Here is a 23,629-nt window from a genome sequence, read left to right on the forward strand (position 1 = left end):
CTTCCTCCCTCCTCTCTCCTCCTCCCTCCTCCCTCCTCCTCCCGCCTCATTAGATTTCAATCAACGTAAGTTTTCCTCCAAAAAAAGTTTTATTTCCAAAGAAAATATTTTCCAAGTCCTTATTTTCCCATTGATAGGGAAAAGAAAGGGAGGGAGGAAGAGAGACGGAGAGACGGAGAGAGAGGAAGGGAGGGAGGGAGGGAGGGAGGGAGAGAGAAGAATAGATGAAATGGAGAAATAATTGGAAGAGGAAGAAAAAAAAGAAAAATGATATGAAAGAAATTGACAGATTAGCAAAAAAAAGAAAAGAAAAAAAGAAATGGAGAGTATGATAAATGAAGAGCAGAGAGAGAGAGAGAGAGAGAGAGAGAGAGAGAGAGAGAGAGAGAGAGAGAGAGAGAGAGAGAGAGAGAGAGAATATGCCTACGTACATGAGAATTTTCGGATAAAAGGCAATGAAAAGGAAAAAAAGTAAACAACCAAGGTCATAGATTCGGGGAGGCGGTGGCTGAGTGGTTATCATGTCGGTGCCGCGTTCAGGAATACCCGAGTTCGCATCCCGCCCGCCGCCACAAGCTGACAATTTTACAGAGAGAGAGAGAGAGAGAGAGAGAGAGAGAGAGAGAGAGAGAGAGAGAGAGAGAGAGAGAGAGAGAGAGAGAGAGAGAGAGAGAGAGAGAGAGAGAGAGAGAGAGAGAGAGAGAGTGGCTCAAGACTACCCTCATGCTGTCCCGAAGATCTCCTATCAACCCGGACTTTGGATTATCTCTATAAAGTGGATCAAAGATGAGCTCCCGGGGATAGCATGAGCCAAGCAGGATGGCGCCACTATAAACACTTGCCCGCGCTACAAAGAAAGCCTACCCCAGTTATAGGCCACAACGTAAGAGAAAATTAGATGATGTAGTTACAGGAAGGAGGAGAAAAATAAGATGAAGAAGGAGAGGAATAGAAGCAAAAGATGAAAATGAAGATGAAGACAAAAGGAAGAAAAGAAGAAAAAGAGTGAAGTGAGGAGATGAACAACAGGAACAAAAAGAAGAAAACGAACACACAAAATAAAAAAAAGAGGAAATTAAAATAGAAAGATAAGAACAAAATAGAAAATTAAAGAAAGAAAAAAAAAGAAAGAAAATAACGATAATCTTGAAATTAATAAAGTCTGTGTGTGTGTGAGAGAGAGAGAGAGAGAGAGAGAGAGAGAGAGAGAGAGAGAGAGAGAGAGAGAGAGAGAGAGAGAGCAAAAAAAAAACAACTCGAGAAGAAAAAAAAAAACGAAGAAAAAAGAAAAAAAAAAGTAATAATCTTGTGAGTTTGGAATTAAAGGAGAAATTATTTGAAAGTTATCCCTTCATCGTTACTCTATTAAGACTATTTTATTAAACTCTCTCTCTCTCTCTCTCTCTCTCTCTCTCTCTCTCTATCAATTATCTCGTCTTTTCACCTTCCCATTCTCTCTCTCTCTCTCTCTCTCTCTCTCTCTCTCTCTCTCTCTCTCTCTCTCTCTCTCTCTCTCTCTCTCTCAACACATCATTTAGATCAACAATATAATCCACAAACGAACGGTGAACACACACACACACACACACACACACACACACACACACACACACACACACACACACACACACACACACAGGGAGAGAAGGAGGAAAGATAAAGGAAATGAAGGGAGGAAAGGAAGGATAAAGAGAAAGGAAGGAGAGAGAGAGAGAGAGAGAGAGAGAGAGAGAGAGAGAGAGAGAGAGAGAGAGAGAGAGAGAGAGAGAGAGAGAGAGAGAGAGAGAGAGAGAGAGAGAAAAGTATTTGGAGAGAAAGATATATGGAGGAAAGGAAGGAGGGAGAAAGGGAGGGAAGTTGAAAGGAGAAATATTTAGGAAGGAGGGAGGGAGGGGAGGGAGGGAGGGAGGGAAGGGAGGGAGGAGATAAAGAGAAGGAAGTAGGAAGGAAGGGAGGGAATGAGGAGGTAGATAAGAAGAGCACAAAGGAGCACATAGGAAGAACAAACAACAGAAGACCTGCTGGTCCTTACGAGGTTGTTTGTGACAAGCTACACTAACTATCTAATCAAAGGTGGAAGATGAAGGACAGCAAAGGAGGAGGAGGAGGAGGAGGAGGAGGAGAAGGAGGAGGAGGAGGAGGAGGAGGAGGAGGAGGAGGAGGAGGAGAAGGAGGAGGAGGAGTAGGAGGAAGAGGAGGAGGAAGAAATGGGAAAGATGGAATGAAGATTGAATGAGAGAAAAGAAATAAAGAAGAAGAAGAAGAAGAAGAAGAAGAAGAAGAAGAAGAAGAAGAAGAAGAACTGAAAAAATGGAAGAAGAGGAGAGGGAGGAGGAGAAGAACTGGAGGAGGAAGAAGAGGAGGAAGAGGAGGAGGAGGAAGAAAAATGGAGGAAAGAAAGAGATAAGAAAAGATAATTAAAGAAAAAAAAGAGTAAATGAAAGGAATTAAAAGATTAAGAAAAAATGGATGAAGGGAAAGGAAGAATTCTCTCTCTCTCTGTTGATTCTTTTGTTGATAATTTTGTTGTGAGAGAGAGAGAGAGAGAGAGAGAGAGAGAGAGAGAGAGAGAGAGAGAGAGAGAGAGAGAGAGAACACATACATATATATAGAGAGAGAGGTGTTCCCTTACGCGTGTGTGTGTGTGTGTGTGTGTGTGTGTGTGTGTGTGTGTGTGTGTGATATTCCGCGTGATAAAAATATTTTGAGTCGAGAAAATTAACTTGAGTCATGGAGGAAAGGAGAGAAGGAGGGAGGGTAAGGAGGGAGGGAGGGAGAGAGGGAAGGAGGGAGAGAGGGTAGGAAGGAGGGAGGAGGAGAGAGGAGGAGGGAAGGAGGAGGAGGAGAGAGGGAGGGAGGGAGAAGGAGGAGGGAGGGAGGGGAGAGGAGGGAGAGGGAGTGAGGGAGGAGGAAGGAGGAGGGAGGAGAGGGAGGAGGGAGGAGGGAGGGAGGAAGGAGAGAAGGAGGGAGAGAGGGAGGGAGGGAGGGAGGAAGGGAGGGAGGGTAGGGAGGGAGGAAGGGAAGGAGAGAAGGAGGGAGAGAGGGAGGGAAGGGAGGGAGGGTAGGGAGGGAGGGAGGGAAGGAGAGCAGGAGGGATAGAGAGAGAGATGGATGGAGGGAGGGAAGGGAGGGAGGGTAGGGATGTAGGAAGGGAAGGAGAGAAGGAGGGAGAGAGGGAGGGAGGGAGGGAGGAGAGGGAGGGAAGGGAGGGAGGGGGGGAAGGAGAGAAGGAGGGAGAGAGGGAGGGAAGGGAGGGAGGGAAGGGATGGAGGGTAGGGAGGGAGGGAGGGAGGGAGGGAGGTACGAAATTTCAGCAAATCACATGTTGAGTTCAAAAGTTAGTGAGAGAGAGAGAGAGAGAGAGAGAGAGAGAGAGAGAGAGAGAGAGAGAGAGAGAGAGAGAGAGAGAGAGAGAGAGAGAGAGAGAGAGAGAGAGAGAGAGAGAGAGAGAGAGAGAGAGAGAGAGAGAGAGAGAGAGAGAGAGAGAGAGAGAGAGAGAGAGAGAGAGAACCATACGATATCCAAACTTGAACTGGCAGCAACCTTCCTTCCTCCTCCTCCTCCTTCTCCTCCTCCTCCTCCTCCTCTTCCTTCTCCCTCAATCTCTTCTCTCTTTTCACTTATCCATCCTTTTCCTCTCTTCCTCTTTCTCTCTTCCTTCTATTCCTCCTTCTCCTTCTCTTCCTTATTCTTCCTCTTCTATCTCCTCCTTTTCTACTTCCTCTTTTTTTTGTGTTTTTCTTCTTGTTTCTTTCTTTCTTTTCTTCATCTTTTGTTTCTTTTTTCTTTCTTCTTTTTCTTCTTCTCCTTGCTCGTATTCTTCTTTCTCTTCCTCTCTTTCTACTCTTTTCCTTTTGTTTTCTTCTTCTTCTTCTTCTTCTTCTTCTTCTTAATCGCATCCCTTCCCTTCTCTCCCTTTCCATACTCCATCACTCGCTCTTCGTTCCTATTGGCTGACGTATCGACGGACTGGCCAATCAGCGCGCAGCATCCATAATGGCGGCTGCCTCTATACCGCGCGGCCCCTCCTCACGTCTTTAACTCCCATTTAAGTGACATTTACGTGGGTTTTCAGTGGTTTAAGGGGTCGTAGCGTGTAGGGGGAGGTGGCAGGGGTTTATTGGGTGTGGTGGGGATGGCGGGGAAGGGATGGGGAAGGGGATATGGAGGGGGAAAGAGGTAGGGGTGGTGAGCCGAGTAGCGCCGAAGTTAGTATTCAGCAAGTTAGAAACGGTAAAAGTAAAATTATTTCTTGTATTTTTTAATCTAATTCAATGATTCTTTTTTATTTATTTTACTTTTTTTATTGATTTTTGTGTGTCAAGTTTCTCTCTCTCTCTCTCTCTCTCTCTCTCTCTCTCTCTCTCTCTCTCTCCATTTCCCTTTCCCTCCCTCCTCCATTTTTCTTTCCTCTTTTTCCTATTTCCTCTTTTCGCTTTCCGCCTCGACGCCGTCTCTCTCTCTCTCTCTCTCTGTTATACATTCTTCTCTACTCTGACATCTCTCACTTCCTCCTCCTCCTCCTCCTCCTCCTCCTCCTCCTCTTCCTCCTCTTCCTCCTCCATTCCTCTTTTATTCGTCGTTATTAATTTCTTCTTCTCTTCTTTCTTACTTGTTTTTTTCACTTTTAATCTTCTCTCTTCTTTTTCTCTTCCTCCTCCTCCTACCCCTCTTTGCCTCCTCTTCCTTCTCCTCCTCCTCCTCCTCTTCCTCCCTCTCATTTATTTCTTTCTCTTTATTATTTTCCTCTTCCATTCTTCCTTTCTTTCTTTTTCCTTTTCTATCTTTCTTTCTCCTCCTCTTCCTCCTCCTCCTTCCCCTTGCCTCTTCCTCTCCTCCTATTCCTCTTCCTCTATCTCCTTTCCTTCCTCCTTCTCCTCCCGACCCTTTCCCTTTCCAACCCTCCTCCTCCTCCTCCTCCTCCCCCTAATCCTCCCCCCCCTTCCATCCTTTTCACTGCAAACGAATAATCTCATCTACACAATACACTTTGACATCATTTTTCGTGTGCACTGAACAAAACACACACACACACACACACACACACACACACACACACACACACACACACACACACACACACACACGGGGCTAGACTTACATGCCTCTATCCATACACACATATAGTCATGCAAACACACACACACACACACACACACACACACACACACACACACACACACACACACACATTCACACATATATACACACGCAAACATACATGGCTAAGTACACACAAAGAGAGAGAGAAACAATGAAATTACTGAATTGAACACACACACACACACACACACACACACACACACACACACACGCACGCACAGGTTGAGAGTCGAAATACAAGCGAAAAAGCAAAAACTGACGCGGAAAAAAAAAGTTAAAAAATGAATTAGACAAAAACCAGAAAAAGCCAATTTGAATGTTAGCTTACAAAGGAAAACGGGAATTCTGTCTTTTTTTATATATATATTTTTAAACTATTTTTTTTTTTGTCGCTATTTTTTATAACAAGCACGACCGTTGGCTATCTCTGTTGACATTTTTTATTTGTGTTTATTCATTTATTTCATTTATTTCGCAGGTAATTATTGTGTATGTATGTGTGTGTTAGTGTGTGTGTGTGTGTTAGTGTGTGTGTGTAGGGGAAAAATTAACTAACCTACATCTGACTACACTTAATTGCTTTCTATGTTATTTTTTTTCGTTTTTCTTTTCTTTTTATTTATTTTTTTAGTATTTTTCTCCTTTTTTTCTTTTTTCCTTTTTATTTAACATTTTTCTTCTTTTCTTAAATTCTAAGGTTTTCTTTTATTCTCCATTTATTGTTTTTTTCTCTTTTCTTTTCATCATTTTCCTTTCCTTTCTTTATTTCTATTTTCTTCTTCTTTTCTTTCTTTTTCTTCTTCTTTTCTTTTTCCTTTTTCTTCCTTTTTTCTTCTCTTTTTCTTCCTTTTTTTCTCTACCTTTACTTCTTTTTCTGTTTTCTTTTTCTGTTTTCTTTTCCTCATTTTCATTTCGTTTTCTTTTCTCTTTTTTGTCATTTTCTTCCTTTTTCCTCTCTCTTTTCTTTAACCTTTTCTTCCTTTATTTAAATCTTCATCTTTTCTTTATCTTCCTTTTCTTCTTTTCCTCCTTTCTTTTTCTATTCTCTTTTCCTCTTTTTCTCCTTCATATTATTTTTTTCTTCCTCTTCCTCTAAGCTTTATCATTTTCTTCCTTTTCTTCTATTTTGATCTGTCTTTTCCCACTTTTTTCTTTTCTTCTTCTTTGCCTTCATTTCCATTTCTTCTTTTTTTTCTTTACACTATTTTTTTCTTCCTCTTCCTGTTTTCTTTATCTTTTTCTTCCTTGTCTTACATTTTTATCATTTCTTTCCCCACTTTTTTCTTTTCTTCTTTGTCTTCATTTCCAATTATTTCTTTGCTTCCTCATATTACCTTTTTCTTCCTCTTCCTCTTTTCTTTATAATTTTCTTCCTTTTCTTACATTTTTATCTTCTCTCTCCCACTTTTTTCTTTTTCTTCTTCTTGTCTTCATTTTTTATTTCCTCTTTTCTTCACATTATTTTCTTTTTTTCTAGTGTCTTTTCTTCTTCTTTTGTCTTCATTTTTATTTATTTCTTCTTTTTCATTTTCTCCTTTCTTCTCCACTCTTTTCAATCTCTACTTCATTTTTTTTTCTTTTTCTAATTCATTTCTTATTTATATCAACTTTTTCTTCTCCTTATTCCCATTCTTTTCCTTATTTTCCCTCTTCCTTTTATTTATCTTTCTCTCTTTCTATGTCTTTTTCCTTCTCTCTTTTTCTCTCTTTTGTATTGTTTTATTTCTGTCTTATTAAGTATTTCTCTTCTTTTCCTCTCTTCCTCTTTCTCTTCTCTTCCATTCCCTTCTTTCTTCTCCTTTTCTCTTCCTCTGCAATTCTTTCTCTTCCTTTCTCTTCTCTTCTCTGTTCTCTCTTTCTCCTCTTCTTTCTCTCTTTCTTCTCCTCTTTTTCTCTTTCATATTCTTATTCTTAATTTTATCTGGCGTTCTCTCTCTTCCCTTCTCATCTTCTCTCTTCTCCCTCTTCGTTCTCCTCTCCTTCCTTCTTTTCTTTCTCCACCGCATCCTCCATTCCCTTCATTCTATCGTTCATTTCTTCCTTCTTCTTCCTCTCCTTCCTTCATCACTCTCTCTCCAATGGGTCCTTTCTCCCTTCTACATATTAACTCCATTGTGTGTGTGCGTGCGTGTGTGTGTGTGTGTGTGTGTGTGTGTGTGTGTGTGTGTGCTGAGTTTTTGTGTGCGGGGTGCAGAGAGAGAGAGAGAGAGAGAGAGAGAGAGAGAGAGAGAGAGAGAGAGAGAGAGAGAGAGAGAGAGAGAGAGAGAGAGAGAGAGAGAGAGAGAGAGAGAGAGAGAGAGAGAGAGAGAGAGAGAGAGAGAGAGAGAGAGAGAGAGAGAGAGAGAGAGAGAGAGAGAGAGAGAGAGAGAGAGAGAGAGAGAGAGAGAGAGAGAGAGAGAGAGAGAGAGAGAGCGAGAGAGTAAGAGCGAGAGAGCCAGAGCGAGAGAGCGAGAGCGAGAAAGAGAGAGAGGAAAGAGAGAGACGAGAAAAGAGTAAAGAAAAAAAAAACACTGAAAAACAAACAAGAAATAAAGAAAAAAACGGAGAGAGAGTGAGGAAAGAGGCGTGGAAAAGAACCATAAAAAACAAAGGGAGAGGAAAAAAAAGAGAGAGAACGAGAGAGTTTATTAAATCTGCGCCGCGGCATTGGGGCTGGCAGGGCGGAGGGGGGGAAGTGTCAGTACAGTTTAGCGTAGAAATTAACAACTACGGGGGAACGGGGGGGGGGAGGGGGGGCGGGGGAAAGGCGTGGAAGGGAGGGGCGGGGCTGGGAATGTAAGGGAAAGGGAGGGGATGGCAGGGAAGGGAAGGGAAGTGAAGGAAATGGATTAAAAGCATGGGACGAGAAGAGAAGGGAAGGGAAGGGAAGGGAAGGGAAGGGAGGGGAAGGATAGGGAAGGGAAGGGAAGGGAAGGATAGGGAAGGGAAGGGAAGGGAAGGGAAGGGAAGGGAAGAGAAGGGAAGGGAAGGGAGGGCTAGGGAAAGGAATGGAAGGGAAAGGAAAGAAAAGGGAAGGGAAGGGAAGGGATGGGAAGGGAAGACTAGTGAAAGGAATGGAATGGAATGGATGGGAAGGGTATGAAACGTGTAGGAAAGGAAGGAAACGGAGGGGAAGAGAAGGGAACTAAAGGAAAGGAAAGGAAAGGGAAAGGAAAGGAAGGGAAGGAAAGGGATAGAAAGGGAAGGAAGAGAAGAGTGAGAAATTGAAGGGAAGGGAAGCAAAGGAAAGGGATAGAGAGGGAGGGAAGAGAAAGGAGAGGAAGGGAAGGGAAGGGAAGGGAAGGGAAGGGAAAGGAAGGGAAGGGAAGGGAAGGATTGGGTGGGGAAGGAAACGGAGAGGAAAAATGGAAAATATTGATAAAGAAGGAAAGTGGAAAGAAGGGATGGGAAATAAGAAGTCGGGAAAAGGAGAAAAAGGAAGGGAAGGGTGCAGGAAACTCTCTCTCTCTCTCAGCATCCCTTACCAATCTCTTTAAACATGAAACTCTACGGTGACTCATTGCCAGATTTACTTATAATATAATTTATAATCAATGCTAAAAAAATGTGAGAAAATGACAATGATGATGAAGAGGAGGAGGAGGAGGAGGAGGAGGCAACATAGGAAGAAAAAAGAAGAAAAAAATGATAATAACAGATTAGGAAACAAGTGAAAGATAGAGAGATTACATAAGGCAGAAGAATTAACAGGAATATTTCAGACAGCAGCTCACAAATTGAAAACATCGATAAATATTTGAGACCAGTAATATGGACGAACAAATACTAAGAGAGGCGAGTGGTCAGCGTGCGGCCGCAGTGTCCTGGAGGCCCCGTGTTTAAACTGACAATTTCCAGTCACCGCCGAGTGGCCTAAACTACCCACATGCTGTCCTGAAGACCACCTATGAACCCGGACTCAGGCGAAACCTTTTGCAGTGGACCATAGATGAGTTCCGGGGGGCAGCATGAGCCAGACGAAGACCACTTATCAACCCGGACTAACAAAACCTTCTACAGTGGAGCATAGATGAGTTCCGAGGGACAGCATTAGCCAGTGCAATATAGCGCCACGAAGACCACTTATCAACCCGGACTAACAAAACCTTCTACAGTGGAGCATAGATGAGTTCCGAGGGGCAGCATGAGCCAATGCAAGATAGCGCCACTATAAACACTTGCCTGCGCCACTAACGGGATGGGGCCGATCATAAGACCCCACCAAGAAAGCCTACAGGTGCAATAGGCCGAACGTAATTAAAAAAGAACACATTACTGACACAGTTTAAGAGAGTTATGAAAACCTTATAACAATGACCTCGAAATGAAGATTGATATTAGACTGACATATTATATACATTAAAAACTATTATTATTATTACTGTTATTATTACTACTGCTTCTAATTATACTAGTACTACTACTACTACTACTACTACTACTACTACTACTACTTAAATTATTAGTAGTGATATTACTGAGAGAGAGAGAGAGAGAGAGAGAGAGAGAGAGAGAGAGAGAGAGAGAGAGAGAGAGAGAGAGAGAGAGAGAGAGAGAGAGAGAGAGAGAGAGAGAGAGAGAGAGAGAGAGAGAGAGAGAGAGAGAGAGAGAGAGAGAGAGAGAGAGACTATACATCCACTTACTCAATTATTTACAAAAGAGAAAAACGTAATTAAGCGTAATTCACAATTAATCTATTTGTTTGCCGTGTGTGTGTGTGTGTGTGTGTGTGTGTGTGTGTGTGTGTGTGTGTGTGTGTGTGTGTGTGTGTATGTGTATGTGTGTGTGTATTTGTGTGTGTGTGTGTGTGTGTGTGTGTGTGTGTGTGTGTGTGTGTGTGTGTGTGTGTGTGTGTGTGTGTGTGTGTGTGTGTGTGTGTGTGTGTGTGTGTGTGTGTGTGTGTGTGTGTGTGTGTGTGTGTGTGTATTCTAAACACACACACACACACACACACACACACACACACACACACACACACACACACACACACACACACACACACACACACACACACACACACAAACAAACAGACAAACAAATAAACAAATACAGCAAGGTAGTTAAAAAAGAAAAAGACAATCTCTCCAAATCTCTAACACAATTTTTTTCTATATTTTCAGACAACTTAACTTCCCTCGCATCCCATTGGCCAAAGGAACCGTGACGTCACCCTGGGCCACCTCTGATTGGCTGGGAGCACCGTGACGTCACCCAGGACCCGAAAACTGAGCACTCTGATTGGCGGAGGCAGGCCGTGACGTCAGGACCATGCGCTGACGTCACACAAACGTCACAAACTCACAAGATGGCCTCCGGAGGGTTGCCAGTGGTCGCCATCCACGTAATAATCGCCAGTTTGAACAGTAAGTGAGATAATGGATAGAATATAGGAGATAGAGGAAGGGAAATGGAGACAGCGATGGATTCAGAGGGTGAGAAATACTAGTAATATCTCCAAGTGGAATTTTCGAGTGAATTATTACTTTGGGAAATAGAAATAGACGAAGGGAAATAGAGTTAGCGATGGATTATGGGCGTGGGAAATACTGGAAACATCTCCGTGTAGAAATATTCGAGTGTTGTTAAGGGGAGACTGTCGAAGGGAAATAGAGTTAGCGATGAATTTTGACCGCGAGAAATACTGGAAATATCTGTATAGAAATACTAGCGTGGACTATTACTTTGGGAAATATAAATAAACGAAGGAAATTAGAGTTAGCGATGAGTTTTGACCGTGGGAAATACTGGAAATATCTTACTGGTGGAATATTCAAGTGGGCTATTGGGTTGGGAGATAGAAATAGAAGCAGGAAATTAGAGTTAGCGATGGATTATGGGCGTGGGAAATACTGGAAATATCTCCGTGTAGGAATATTCGAGTGGAGTTTTCCCCGTTTGAGTTAAAATAAGGGAGATTGAAGAAGGGATATTGAGTTAGCGATGAATTTTGACCGCGAGAAATACTGGAAATACCTGTGTAGAAAAATTCGAGTTGACTATTTCGTTGCTAGATACTAGGTCGATATTATAACATACTTTCCCTTCTCATATCAACTATTTCTGAAGGTCAAAGAGGGGATCAATCGGGTTCTAATGTGTGTTTCTTTAGGCTCATGGTACAGAGGAACGGTCACACTACCACCAGGGTCATAAATCAACTTCTGGAAATGCCCACAACTCATACGAAAGCCTTGTCAGATATGTAAACTTGGGTGACGAAATGTTTGAAATACGACCCATAGACATAGACGAAGGAAAATGGGGTTAGCGATGATTTCAGAGTCTGGGAAATAGCGTAAATATCTTCTCGTAGGAAAACTCGAATGTATATTTTCTTTGGGGCTGAAATAAGACGAAGGGGAATAGAGTTAGTTATGGATTTTGGGCGTGAGGGAAGCTGGAAATATTTGCGTAGAAATATTCAAGTGTATATTTCTCTTGAGGGTTAAAATACGGGAGACTGACAAAGGGAAATGCGTTAGCGATGGATTAAGAGCGTGAGAAATACTAGCTTATTTCTTCGTGGAGGAATATTCGATTGGACTGTTGCGTTGGGAGATAAAAATAGACCCAAGGAAATAGAGTTAGCGATGGATTATGAGCGTGGGAAATACTGGAAATATCTCCGTGTAGAAATATTCGAGTGTTGTTAAGGAGAGACTGACGAAGGGAAATTGAGTTAGCGATGAATTCTGGGCGTGGGAAATACTGGAAATATCTGTGTAGAAAAATTCGAGTGGACTATTGCGTTGGGAGATAGAAATAGAAGCAGGGAAATAGAGTTAGCGATGGATTATGGACATGGGAAATACTGGAAATATCTCCGTGTAGGAATATTCGAGTAGAGTTTTCCGTTTGAATTAAAATAAAAAGATTGAAGAAGGGAAATCGAGTTAGCGATGGATTTTGAGAGCGAGAAATACTGGAAATATCTCCGTGTAGAAATATTATACTGGACATTTGCCTTGGGAGAGTATTAGACGAAGAGAAATATTATACAGAGGAAGGGAAATATTAGACAGAGGAAGGGAAATATCAGACAGAGGAAGGGAAATATTATAGGAAGGGAAATATTAGACAGAGGAAGGGAAATATTAGACAGAGGAAGAGAAATATTAGACAGAGGAAGGGAAATATTAGACAGAGGAAGGGAAATATTAGACAGAGGAAGGGAAATATTAGACAGAGGAAGGGAAATAATTGACAGAGGAAGGGAAATATTAGACAGAGGAAGGGAAATATTAGACAGAGGAAGGGAAATATTAGAGGAAGGGAAATATTAGACAGAGTAAGGGAAATATTAGACAGAGGAAGGGAAATATTAGAGGAAGGGAAATATTAGACAGAGGAAGGGAAATATTAGACAGAGGAAGGGAAATATTAGACAGAGGAAGAGAAATATTAGACAGAGGAAGGGAAATATTAGACAGAGGAAGGGAAATATTAGAGGAAGGGAAATATTAGACAGAGGAAGGGAAATATTAGACAGAGGAAGGGAAATATTAGACAGAGGAAGGAAATATTAGAGGAAGGAAATATTAGACATAGGAATTGAAATATTAGACAGAGGAAGGGAAATATTAGAGGAAGGGAAATATTAGACAGAGGAAGGGAAATATTAGACAGAGGAAGGGAAATATTAAAGGAAGGGAAATATTAGACAGAGGAAGGGAAATATTAGACAGAGGAAGGGAAATATTAGAGGAAGGGAAATATTAGAGGAAGGGAAATATTAGACAGAGGAAGGGGAATATTAGACAGAGGAAGGGAAATATTAGACAGAGGAAGGGAAATATTAGACAGAGGAAGGGAAATATTAGACAGAGGAAGGGAAATATTAGAGGAAGGGAAATATTAGACAGAGGAAGGGAAATATTAGACAGAGGAAGGGAAATATTAGACAGAGGAAGGTAATATTAGAGGAAGGAAATATTAGACAGAGGAAGGAAATATTAGACAGTGGAAGGGAAATATTAAAGGTAGGGAAATATTAGAGTCAGTGAATTATTAGACAGAGGAAGGGAAATATTACAGGAAGGGAAATATTAGACAGAGGAAGGGAAATATTAGACAGAGGAAGGGAAATATTAGACAGAGGAAGGGAAATATTAGACAGAGGAAGGGAAATATTAGAGGAAGGGAAATATTAGACAGAGTAAGGGAAATATTAGACAGAGGAAGGGAAATATTAGAGGAAGGGAAATAATAGACAGACGAAGTTAAATATTAGACAGAGGAAGGAAATATTAAAGGAAGGAAATATTAGACAGAGGAAGGAAATATTAGACAGAGGAAGGGAAATATTAGAGGAAGGGAAATATTAGACAGAGGAAGGGAAATATTAAAGGAAGGGAAATATTAGACAGAGGAAGGGAAATATTAGACAGAGGAAGGGAAATATTAGAGGAAGGGAAATATTAGACAGAGGAAGGGAAATATTAGACAGAGGAAGGGAAATATTAGAGGAAGGGAAATATTAGACAGAGGAAGGGAAATATTAGAGGAAGGGAAATATTAGACAGAGGAAGGGAAATATTAAAGGAAGGGAAATATTAGACAGAGGAAGGGAAATATTAGAGGAAGGGAAATATTAGACAGAGGAAGGGAAATATTAGACAGAGGAAGGGAAATATTAGACAGAGGAAGGGAAATATTAGACAGAGGAAGGGAAATATTAGACAGAGGAAGGGAAATATTAGAGGAAGGGAAATATTAGACAGAGGAAGGGAAATATTAGACAGAGGAAGGGAAATATTAAAAGAAGGGAAATATTAGACAGAGGAAGGGAAATATTAGACAGAGGAAGGGAAATATTAAAGGAAGGGAAATATTAGACAGAGGAAGGGGAATATTAGACAGAGGAAGGGAAATATTAAAGGAAGGGGAATAATAGACAGAGGAAGGGAAATATTAGACAGAGGAAGGGAAATATTAGACAGAGGAAGGGAAATAATAGACAGAGGAAGGGAAATATTAGCCAGAGGAAGGGAAATATTAGACAGAGGAAGGGAAATATTAGACAGAGGAAGGGAAATATTAGACAGAGGAAGGGAAATATTAGACAGAGGAAGGGAAATATTAGACAGAGGAGGATAGATTAGACAGAGGAAGGGAAATATTAGACAGAGGAAGGGAAATATTAGACAGAGGAAGGGGAATATTAGACAGAGGAAGGGAAATATTAGACAGAGGAAGGGAAATATTAGACAGAGGAAGGGAAATATTAGACAGAGGAAGGGAAATATTATACAGAGGAAGGGAAATATTAGACAGAGGAAGGGAAATATTAGACAGAGGAAGGGAAATATTAGACGGAGGAAGGAAATATTAGACAGAGGAAGGAAATATTAGACAGAGGAAGGAATATTATACAGAGGAAGGGAAATACTAGAAAGAGGAAGGGAAATATTAGACAGAGGAAGGGGAATATTAGACAGAGGAAGGGAAATATTAGACAGAGGAAGGGAATATTAGACAGAGGAAGGAAATATTAGAGGAAGGAAATATTAGACAGAGGAAGGGAAATATTAGACAGAGGAAGGGAAATATTAGACAGAGGAAGGGAAATATTAGACAGAGGAAGGGAAATATTAGACAGAGGAAGGGAAATATTAGACAGAGGAAGGGAAATATTAGACAGAGGAAGGGAAATATTAGACAGAGGAAGGGAAATATTAGACAGAGGAAGGGAAATATTAGACAGAGGAAGGGAAATATTAAAGGAAGGGAAATATTAGACAGAGGAAGGGAAATATTAAAGGAAGGGAAATATTAGACAGAGGAAGGGAAATATTAGACAGAGGAAGGGAAATATTAGAGGAAGGGAAATATTAGACAGAGGAAGGGAAATATTAGACAGAGGAAGGGAAATATTAGACAGAGGAAGGGAAATATTAGAGGAAGGGAAATATTAGACAGAGGAAGGGAAATATTAGACAGAGGAAGGGAAATATTAGAGGAAGGGAAATATTAGACAGAGGAAGGCAATATTAGAGGAAGGAAATATTAGACAGGAAGGAATATTAAAGGAAGGAAATAGACAGAGGAAGGGAAATATTAGAGGAAGGAATATTAGACAGAGGAAGGAAATATTAGACAGAGGAAGGGAAATATTACAGAGGAAGGAAATATTAGACAGAGGAAGGAAATATTATACAGAGGAAGGAAATATTAAAGGAAGGGAAATATTAGACAGAGGAAGGGAAATATTAGACAGAGGAAGGGAAATATTAGACAGAGGAAGGGAAATATTAGACAGAGGAAGGGAAATATTAGACAGAGGAAGGGAAATATTAAAGGAAGGGAAATATTAGACAGAGGAAGGGAAGTATTAGACAGAGGAAGGGAAATATTAAAGGAAGGGGAATAATAGACAGAGGAAGGGAAATATTAGACAGAGGAAGGGAAATATTAGACAGAGGAAGGGAAATAATAGACAGAGGAAGGGAAATAATAGACAGAGGAAGGGAAATATTAGCCAGAGGAAGGGAAATATTAGCCAGAGGAAGGGATATATTAGACAGAGGAAGGGAAATATTAGACAGAGGAAGGGAAATATTAGACAGAGGAAGGGAAATATTAGACAGAGGAAGGGAAATATTAGACAGAGGAAGGGGAATATTAGACAGAGGAAGGGAAATATTAGACAGAGGAAGGGGAATATTAGACAGAGGAAGGGAAATATTAGACAGAGGAAGGGAAATATTATACAGAGGAAGGGAAATATTAGACAGAGGAAGGGAAATATTAGACAGAGGAAGGGAAATATTAGACAGAGGAAGGGAAATATTAGACAGAGGAAGGGAAATATTAGACAGAGGAAGGGAAATATTAGACAGAGGAAGGGGAATATTAGACAGAGGAAGGGAAATAGTAGAAAGAGGAAGGGAAATATAAGACAGAGGAAGGAATATTAGACAGAGTAAGGGAAATATTAGACAGAGGAAGGGAAATATTAGACAGAGGAAGGGAAATATTAGACAGAGGAAGGGGAATATTAGACAGAGGAAGGGAAATACTAGAAAGAGGAAGGGAAATATTAGACAGAGGAAGGGGAATATTAGACAGAGGAAGGGAAATATTAGACAGAGGAAGGGGAATATTAGACAGAGGAAGGGAAATACTAGAAAGAGGAAGGGAAATATTAGACAGAGGAAGGGGAATATTAGACAGAGGAAGGGAAATATTAGACAGAGGATGGGAAATATTAGACAGAGGAAGGGAAGTATTAGACAGAGGAAGGGAAATATTAGACAGAGGAAGGGAAATATTAGACAGAGGAAGGGAAATATTAAACAGAGGAAGAGAAATATTAAAGGAAGGGAAATATTAGACAGAGGAAGGGAGATATTAGACAGAGGAAGGGAAATATTAGACAGAGGAAGGGAAATATTTGACAGAGGAAGGGAAATATTAGACAGAGGAAGAGAAATATTAGACAGAGGATGGGAAATATTAGACAGAGGAAGGGAAATATTAGACAGAGGAAGGGAAATATTAGACAGAGGAAGGGAAATATTAGACAGAGGAAGGGAAATATTAAAGGAAGGGAAATATTAGACAGAGGAAGGGAAATATTAGACATAGGAAGGGAAATAATAGACAGAGGAAGGGAAATATTAGACAGAGGAAGGGAAACATTAGACAGAGGAAGGGAAATATTAGACAGAGGAAGGGAAATATTAGACAGAGGAAGGGAAATATTAGACAGAGGAAGGGAAATATTAGACAGAGGAAGGGAAATATGAGACAGAGGAAGGGAAATATTAGACAGAGGAAGGGAAATATTAGACAGAGGAAGGTAAATATTAGACAGAGGAAGGGAAATATTAGACAGAGGAAGGTAAATATTAGACAGAGGAAGGGAAATATTAGACAGAGGAAGGGAAATATTAGACAGAGGAAGGGAAACATTAGACAGAGGAAGGGAAATATTAGACAGAGGATGGGAAATATTAGACAGAGGAAGGGAAATATTAGACAGAGGAAGGGAAATATTAGACAGAGGAAGGGAAATATTAGACAGAGGAAGGAAATATTAGACAGAGGAAGGGAAACATTAGACAGAGGAAGGGAAATATTAGACAGAGGATGGGAAATATTAGACAGAGGAAGGGAAATATTAGACAGAGGAAGGGAAATATTAGACAGAGGAAGGGAAATATTAGACAGAGGAAGGGAAATATTAGACAGAGGAAGGGAAATATTAGACAGAGGAAGGGAAATAATTGACAGAAGGGAAATATATGAGGAAGGAATATTAGACGAAGATAAATATTAGACACAGGAAGGGAAATATTAGACAGACGAAGAGATATATGAAGTTACCGATAGTTTTAAGACCGTTGGGAATACTGGTAATACGTCCACGGGGGAATATTCACGTGTATTGTTCCATGGGGGTTAAAATATTACGCGGGTGCCTACTTCTCTGTAGCGAGGGTGTAACGCTCGGTAGAGGGCGCCGTGGAGGATAATTAGACCCGGAGTGAGCATATTACCGGGTGTTGCTATTGTCCCGCCCCGTTCATCCCCGAGTACGAGGCTTAAATGTGCGTGTGCGTGTGTGTGTGTATGTGTGTGTGTGTGGGGGGGGGGGGGGATGAGAGGGAGGAAATGAGGAGAGAAAAGGGAGAGAAAAAGAGAGAAGAGAGAGGAGAGGAAAATATTTGAGATGAAAGAGGAAAAAGAGAAAGAAGAGGAAGAGGAATAAGAGGATGAGTAAGAGGAATAAGAGGAGGAAGAGGAAGAGGAAAAAGAGAAAGAAGAGGAAGAGGAAAAAGAGGAAGAATAGGAAGAGGAAAAAGAGGAAGAAGAGGAAGAGGAAAAAGAGAAAGAAGAGGAAGGGGAAAAAGAGGAAGAAGAGGAAGAGGAAAAAGAGAAAGAAGAGGAGGAGGAAAAAGAGGAAGATGAGGAAGAGGAAAAAGAGGAAGAAGAGGAAGAGGAAAAAGAGGAAGAAGAGGAAGAGGAAAAAGAGGAAGAAGAGGAAGAGGAAAAAGGAAGAAGAGGAAGAGGAAAAAGAGGAAGAAGAGGAAGAGGAAAAAGAGAAAGAAGAGGAAGAGGAAAAAGAGGAAGAAGAGGAAGAGGAAAAAGAGGAAGAAGAGGAAGAGGAAAAAGAGGAAGAAGAGGAAGAGGAAAAAGAGGAAGAAGAGGAAGAGGAAAAAGAGGAAGAAGAGGAAGAGGAAGAGGAAGAAGAGGAAAAAGAGGAAGAAGAGGAAGAGGAAGAGGAAGAAGAGGAAGAGGAAAAAGAGGAGGAAGAGGAAGGGGAAAAAGAAGTACAATCTGAGAGGGGAAAAAAAAAGGTTAAGGGAAGAGAGCAGCGTGTGTGTGTGTGTGTGTGTGTGTGTGTGTGTGTGTGTGTGTGTGTGTGTGTGTGTGTGTGTGTGTGTGTGTGTGTGTGTGTGTGTGTGTGTGTGTGTGTGTGTGTGTGTGTGTGTGTGTGTGGACGGGGGGGGGGGGAGAGGGAAATGTATGAACTAGTGGAGAGAAAACGGAGAGAAAATGGGAGAAGGAGAAAGGAGAGGAAAATGAAGGAGATGGAAGAGGAAGAGGAAAAGAGGAAGAGGAGGAAGAGGAATAGGAGGAAGAGGAGAAAGAGGAAGAGGAGGAAGAGGAAAAAGAGGAGGAAGAGGAAGAGGAAGAGGAAGAGGAGTACTATGGGAGAGGGAAAGAAAGGATAAAGAGAAGAGAGAATCATGTGTGTGTGTGTGTGTGTGTGTGTGTGTGTGTGTGTGTGTGTGTGTGTGTGTGTGTGTGTGTGTGTGTGTTATTCTTTTTTTATGACCATATTTTTTGTTCTCATCTTCGCTCAAGTGTCTTCAATCTCAGTTTTTCTTTTCTTCTTCGTATTTATAATTTTCTTGTTTTTCAGCTCCCTTCGCTTCCTTTCCATTTTCTAACGTTTCTTTGTGTTTCCTGCAATTATTTTCCCTTCCCTTCCATTCCTTTCCATTTTCTTCCCTTCCTTTCCTTTCCTTTCCCTTCCCTTCCATTCCTTTCCATTCTCTTCCCTTCCATTCCTTTCCATTCTCTTCCCTTCCTTTCCTTTCCTTTCCCTTCCCTTCCATTCCATTCTCTTCCCTTCCTTTCCTTTCCCTTCCCTTCCCTTCCATTCCTTTCCATTCTCTTCCCTTCCTTTCCTTTCCCTTCCCTTCCTTTCCTTTCCCTTCCCTTCCTTTCCTTTCCCTTCCCTTACCTTCCATTCCTTTCCATTCTCTTCCCTTCCTTTCCTCTCCCTTCCCTTCCCTTCCATTCCTTTCCATTCTCTTCCCTTCCTTTCCTTTCCCTTCCATTACCTTCAATTCCTATCCATTCTCTTCCCTTCCTTTCCTCTCCTTCCTTCCTTCCATTCCTTTCCATTCTCTTCCCTTCCTTTCCTCTCCCTTCCCTTCCCTTCCATTCCTTTCCATTCTCTTCCCTTCCTTTCCTTTCCCTTCCCTTCCCTTCCATTCCTTTCCATTCTCTTCCCTTCCTTTCCTTTCCCTTCCCTTCCATTCCATTCCTTTCCATTCTCTTCCCTTCCTTTCTTTTCCCTTCCCTTCCTTTCCTTTCCCTTCCCTTCCTTTCCTTTCCCTTGCTTTCCTTTCTCTTCCCTTCCTTTCCTTTCCCTTCCCTTCCCTTTCTTTCCCTTTCTTTCCTTTCCCTTCCATTCCTTTCCTCTCTCGTCTCTCCCTTTCCCTTTCCTTCCTTTCCCTTCCCTTCCCTTCCGTTCCTTTCCCTTCCCTTCATTTCCCTTCTCTTCCCTTCCTTTCCCTTCCCTTCCATTCCTTTTCCTTCCCTTATCTTCCTTTCCTTTCACTCTCCTTCCTTTCCTTTCACTCCCTTTCCTTTCCTTTCCTTTCCTTTCCTTTCCCTTCCTTTCTATCTCCTTCCTTTTCCTATTCCTTTTCACGATTATTTTTTTATTTCAAGTTATTTATTTTCAACTTGTGTTTTTTTTGTTACTTTATTTTTCGTCTTTGTTATGGATTTTTTTTCTCTTTTTTTCTTTTTTTTACTTTTCCATAATTAAGTTTTTCGTACAAATTAATCGGTTCCTTTTTTTACTTTTATTTTCCTACTTACCTTTATTTCCAATGTTTTATTTTTTTCGTACATTGTTATCCATTTTTCTCTTATTTTCCTTTTTCATGTTTTCATTATTCATTTTTCATTCAAATTTATCGGTTTTATTTTATTTTTATTTTCCTGCATTTTTTTCTAGTTTACCTTTATTTCTATTTATTATTTATTTATATTTATCATTTATTATTGCTCTGTGACACCTTTTCACTCCTCTATTTCATTTTCTCTATTAAAATATATATAGTCTATCAATATTATTTTATCCTTTTTTAACATATTTTTCTACTATTTTTTATATATATCTAATGGTTTGTTGCGCTTTTTTCCACTTTAATAATCTTGTACATCATTTTACAGTCAAATATCTGGCCTAACAATCTATATTTTTTTTTCATTCTTGCATAGTTTTCATTACTGTCCAACTTGGATTTATTTGTCACGTTTAAATTTCGTTTTCTTCAATTTCTGTTTCGTCTATTAACTTTCTCGTAGTCATATAATCTGGTCTAACAATATATATTTTTCTTACTAATACATCTGGTCTAACGATATATATTTTTGTTAGTCATATTTTTCATTATTTTTCAGCTTGCATAATGTTTGTCATGTTTAAATTTGTATTCTTCAATTTCCATTTCGTCTATTGTCTTTTTCGTACTAATATATCTGGTCTAACAATATATATTTTTCTTACTAATATATTTGGTCTAACAATATATATTTTTCTTACTATATCTGGTCTAGCAATATATATTTTCTCACTAATATATCTGGTCTAACAATATATTTTTCTTACTAATATATCTGGTGTAACGATATATATTCTTTTCTTACATTTATATTTTTCATTATTTTTCAACCTGCATTTGTTCTTTATATTTCGTTCTCTATATTTTATGTTTCCTATATTAACTCTTTCGTCCTCATAAATCTCGTCAAACAATATATATTCTTTTCTTACGAGCACATTTTTCATTATTTTTTCAACTTGCATTTCTATTTCGTCTATTAACTTTTTCGTAGTCATATGTTATCTAGTCTAACAATATATATTTCTAGTACAAATATATCTGGTCTAACGATATATATTTTTTCTTACATTCATATTTTTCATTATTTTTCTACTTGCATTTGTTTGTCACGTTTAAATTTTGTATTCTTCAATTTCCATTTCGTCTATTGTCTTTTTCGTACAAATATATCTGGTCTAACAATATATATTTTTCTTACTAATATATTTGGTCTAACAATATATATTTTTCTTACTATGTCTGGTCTAGCAATATATATTTTCTCACTAATATATCTGGTCTAACAATATATTTTTCTTACTAATATATCTGGTGTAACGATATATATTCTTTTCTTACATTTATATTTTTCATTATTTTTCAACTTGCATTTGTTTCTCATCTTTATATTTCGTTCTCTTTATTTTCTGTTTCGTCTAATAACTTTTTCATACAAATATATCTTGTCTAGCAATATATATTTTTCCTACTAATATATCTGGTCTAACAATATATATTTTTCTTACTAATATATCTGGTCTAACAATATATATTTTTCTTACTAATATATAAGAACATAAGAACATAAGAACGCAGGAGTCTGCAAGAGGCCGGTAGGCCTGTACGAGGCAGCTCCTTTGACCCTAAGCTCCCGTGTATCTAACCCCACCTAATATCGCTGTCCATGAATTTATCTAGTCTATTTTTGAATGTGACAATTGTATTGGCACTCACCACATGACTGCTAAGCCTATTCCACTCATCCACCACCCTATTAGTAAACCAATTTTTGCCTATGTCCCTGTTGAATCTGAATTTATCCAGTTTAAACCCATTACTTCGTGTCCTACCCGGTTCTCTTACCAACAAAACCTTATGAATGTCTCCCTTATTAAAGCCCTTCATCCATTTATAAACCTCGATCATGTCTCCACGCACCCTTCGCCTTTCTAGAGAATGCAAGTTTAACTGTTTGAGTCTTTCCTCGTATGGCAAGTTTCTCAACCCCTGAATCATCTTAGTCATCCTCCTCTGATCATCTTAGTCATCCTCCTCTGGTCAATCAATATATATTTTTCTTACAATATATCTGGTCAATCAATATATATTTTTCTTACCAATATATCTGGTCAAACAATATATATTTTTCTTACTAATATATCTGGTCTAACAATATATATTTTTCTTACTAATATATCTGGTCTAACAATATATATTTTTCTTACTAATATATCTGGTCTAACAATATATATTTTTCTTACTAATATATCTGGTCAAACAATATATATTTTTCCTACTAATATATCTGGTCTAACAATATATATTTTTCTTACTATGTCTGGTCTAACGATATATATTTTCTCACTAATATATCTGGTCGAACAATATATTTTTCTTACTAATATATCTGGTGTAACGATATATATATTCATTTCTTCCATTTATATTATTCATTATTTTTCAACCTGCATTTGTTTCTCATCTTTATATTTCGTTCTCTATATTTTATGTTTCTTATATTAACTCTTTCGTCCTAATAAATCTCGTCTAACAATATATATTCTTTTCTTACGAGCACATTTTTCATTATTTTTTCAACTTGCATTTCTATTTCGTCTATTAACTTTCTTGTAGTCATATGTTATCTGGTCTAACAATATATATTTTTCGTACAAATATATCTGGTCTAACGATATATATTTTTCGTACAAATATATCTGGTCTAACGATATATATTTTTTCTTACATTTATATTTTTCATTATTTTTCAGCTTGCATTTGTTTGTCACGTTTAAATTTTGTATTCTTCAATTTCCATTTCGTCTATTGTCTTTTTCGTACAAATATATCTGGTCTAACAATATATATTTTTTCTTACATTTATATTTTTCATTATTTTTCAGCTTGCATTTGTTTAACACGTTTAAATTTCGTATTCATTATTTTCTGTTTCCTTTATTAACTTTTTTCATACAAATATATCTGATCGAATCTTGTTTTTCTTTCTTTTTACTTTCTTGCATATCTTAACATTTTTGCTTAACATATTTTTCTCCAGTCATTTTACATAACCAATTATCTTATTCTTGAACACCATCAATAGGGGAGTAGGTACGGAAGGACTGTACAATTATCTTTTCTATCCTAAATTTGCTTCTTTGCTCCATCTTACTTTCCTTTCTTTTAATATAATCTCACTGTTTCTCTTTCTTATGATCATCACTGTCTTTCATTTTATAGTGAGCTCATTAACCGTACTCTAAGATCTTCGCTAAGAATCATAAGTTATTACCGACACCAAAAACAACGGCAACTTCTTTTAAACGGTTCCTCGCCTTCCCTGTGTCCCAATCTCTCCCTAGCATAGAATTATCACTATTACCAACACAAAAAACATAGGCTTCTTCTCAACTCTTCCTCGCCTATGCTGTGTTCCAAGCTCCCCTGACTAAGAATTTTCAGTATTACCAACA

The 23,629-nt window shown here is 39.1% G+C and overlaps 1 protein-coding gene across 1 annotated transcript in view; it reads left to right on the forward strand.

Annotated features, from left to right (window-relative positions):
- The first annotated feature begins 10,200 nt into the window (after positions 1–10,200).
- LOC126987323 (uncharacterized) overlaps positions 10,201–23,629 on the forward strand; it is an 88,493-nt gene continuing 75,064 nt past the window's right edge. The window contains exon 1 of the mRNA XM_050844235.1: positions 10,201–10,445. Within this exon, the coding sequence (XP_050700192.1) occupies positions 10,388–10,445 (58 nt within the window). The 5' untranslated portion in view covers positions 10,201–10,387. The remainder of the gene's footprint in view (positions 10,446–23,629) is intronic.

Source organism: Eriocheir sinensis, chromosome 64, assembly GCF_024679095.1.
Source record: "Eriocheir sinensis breed Jianghai 21 chromosome 64, ASM2467909v1, whole genome shotgun sequence".
Taxonomy (NCBI): domain Eukaryota; kingdom Metazoa; phylum Arthropoda; class Malacostraca; order Decapoda; family Varunidae; genus Eriocheir; species Eriocheir sinensis.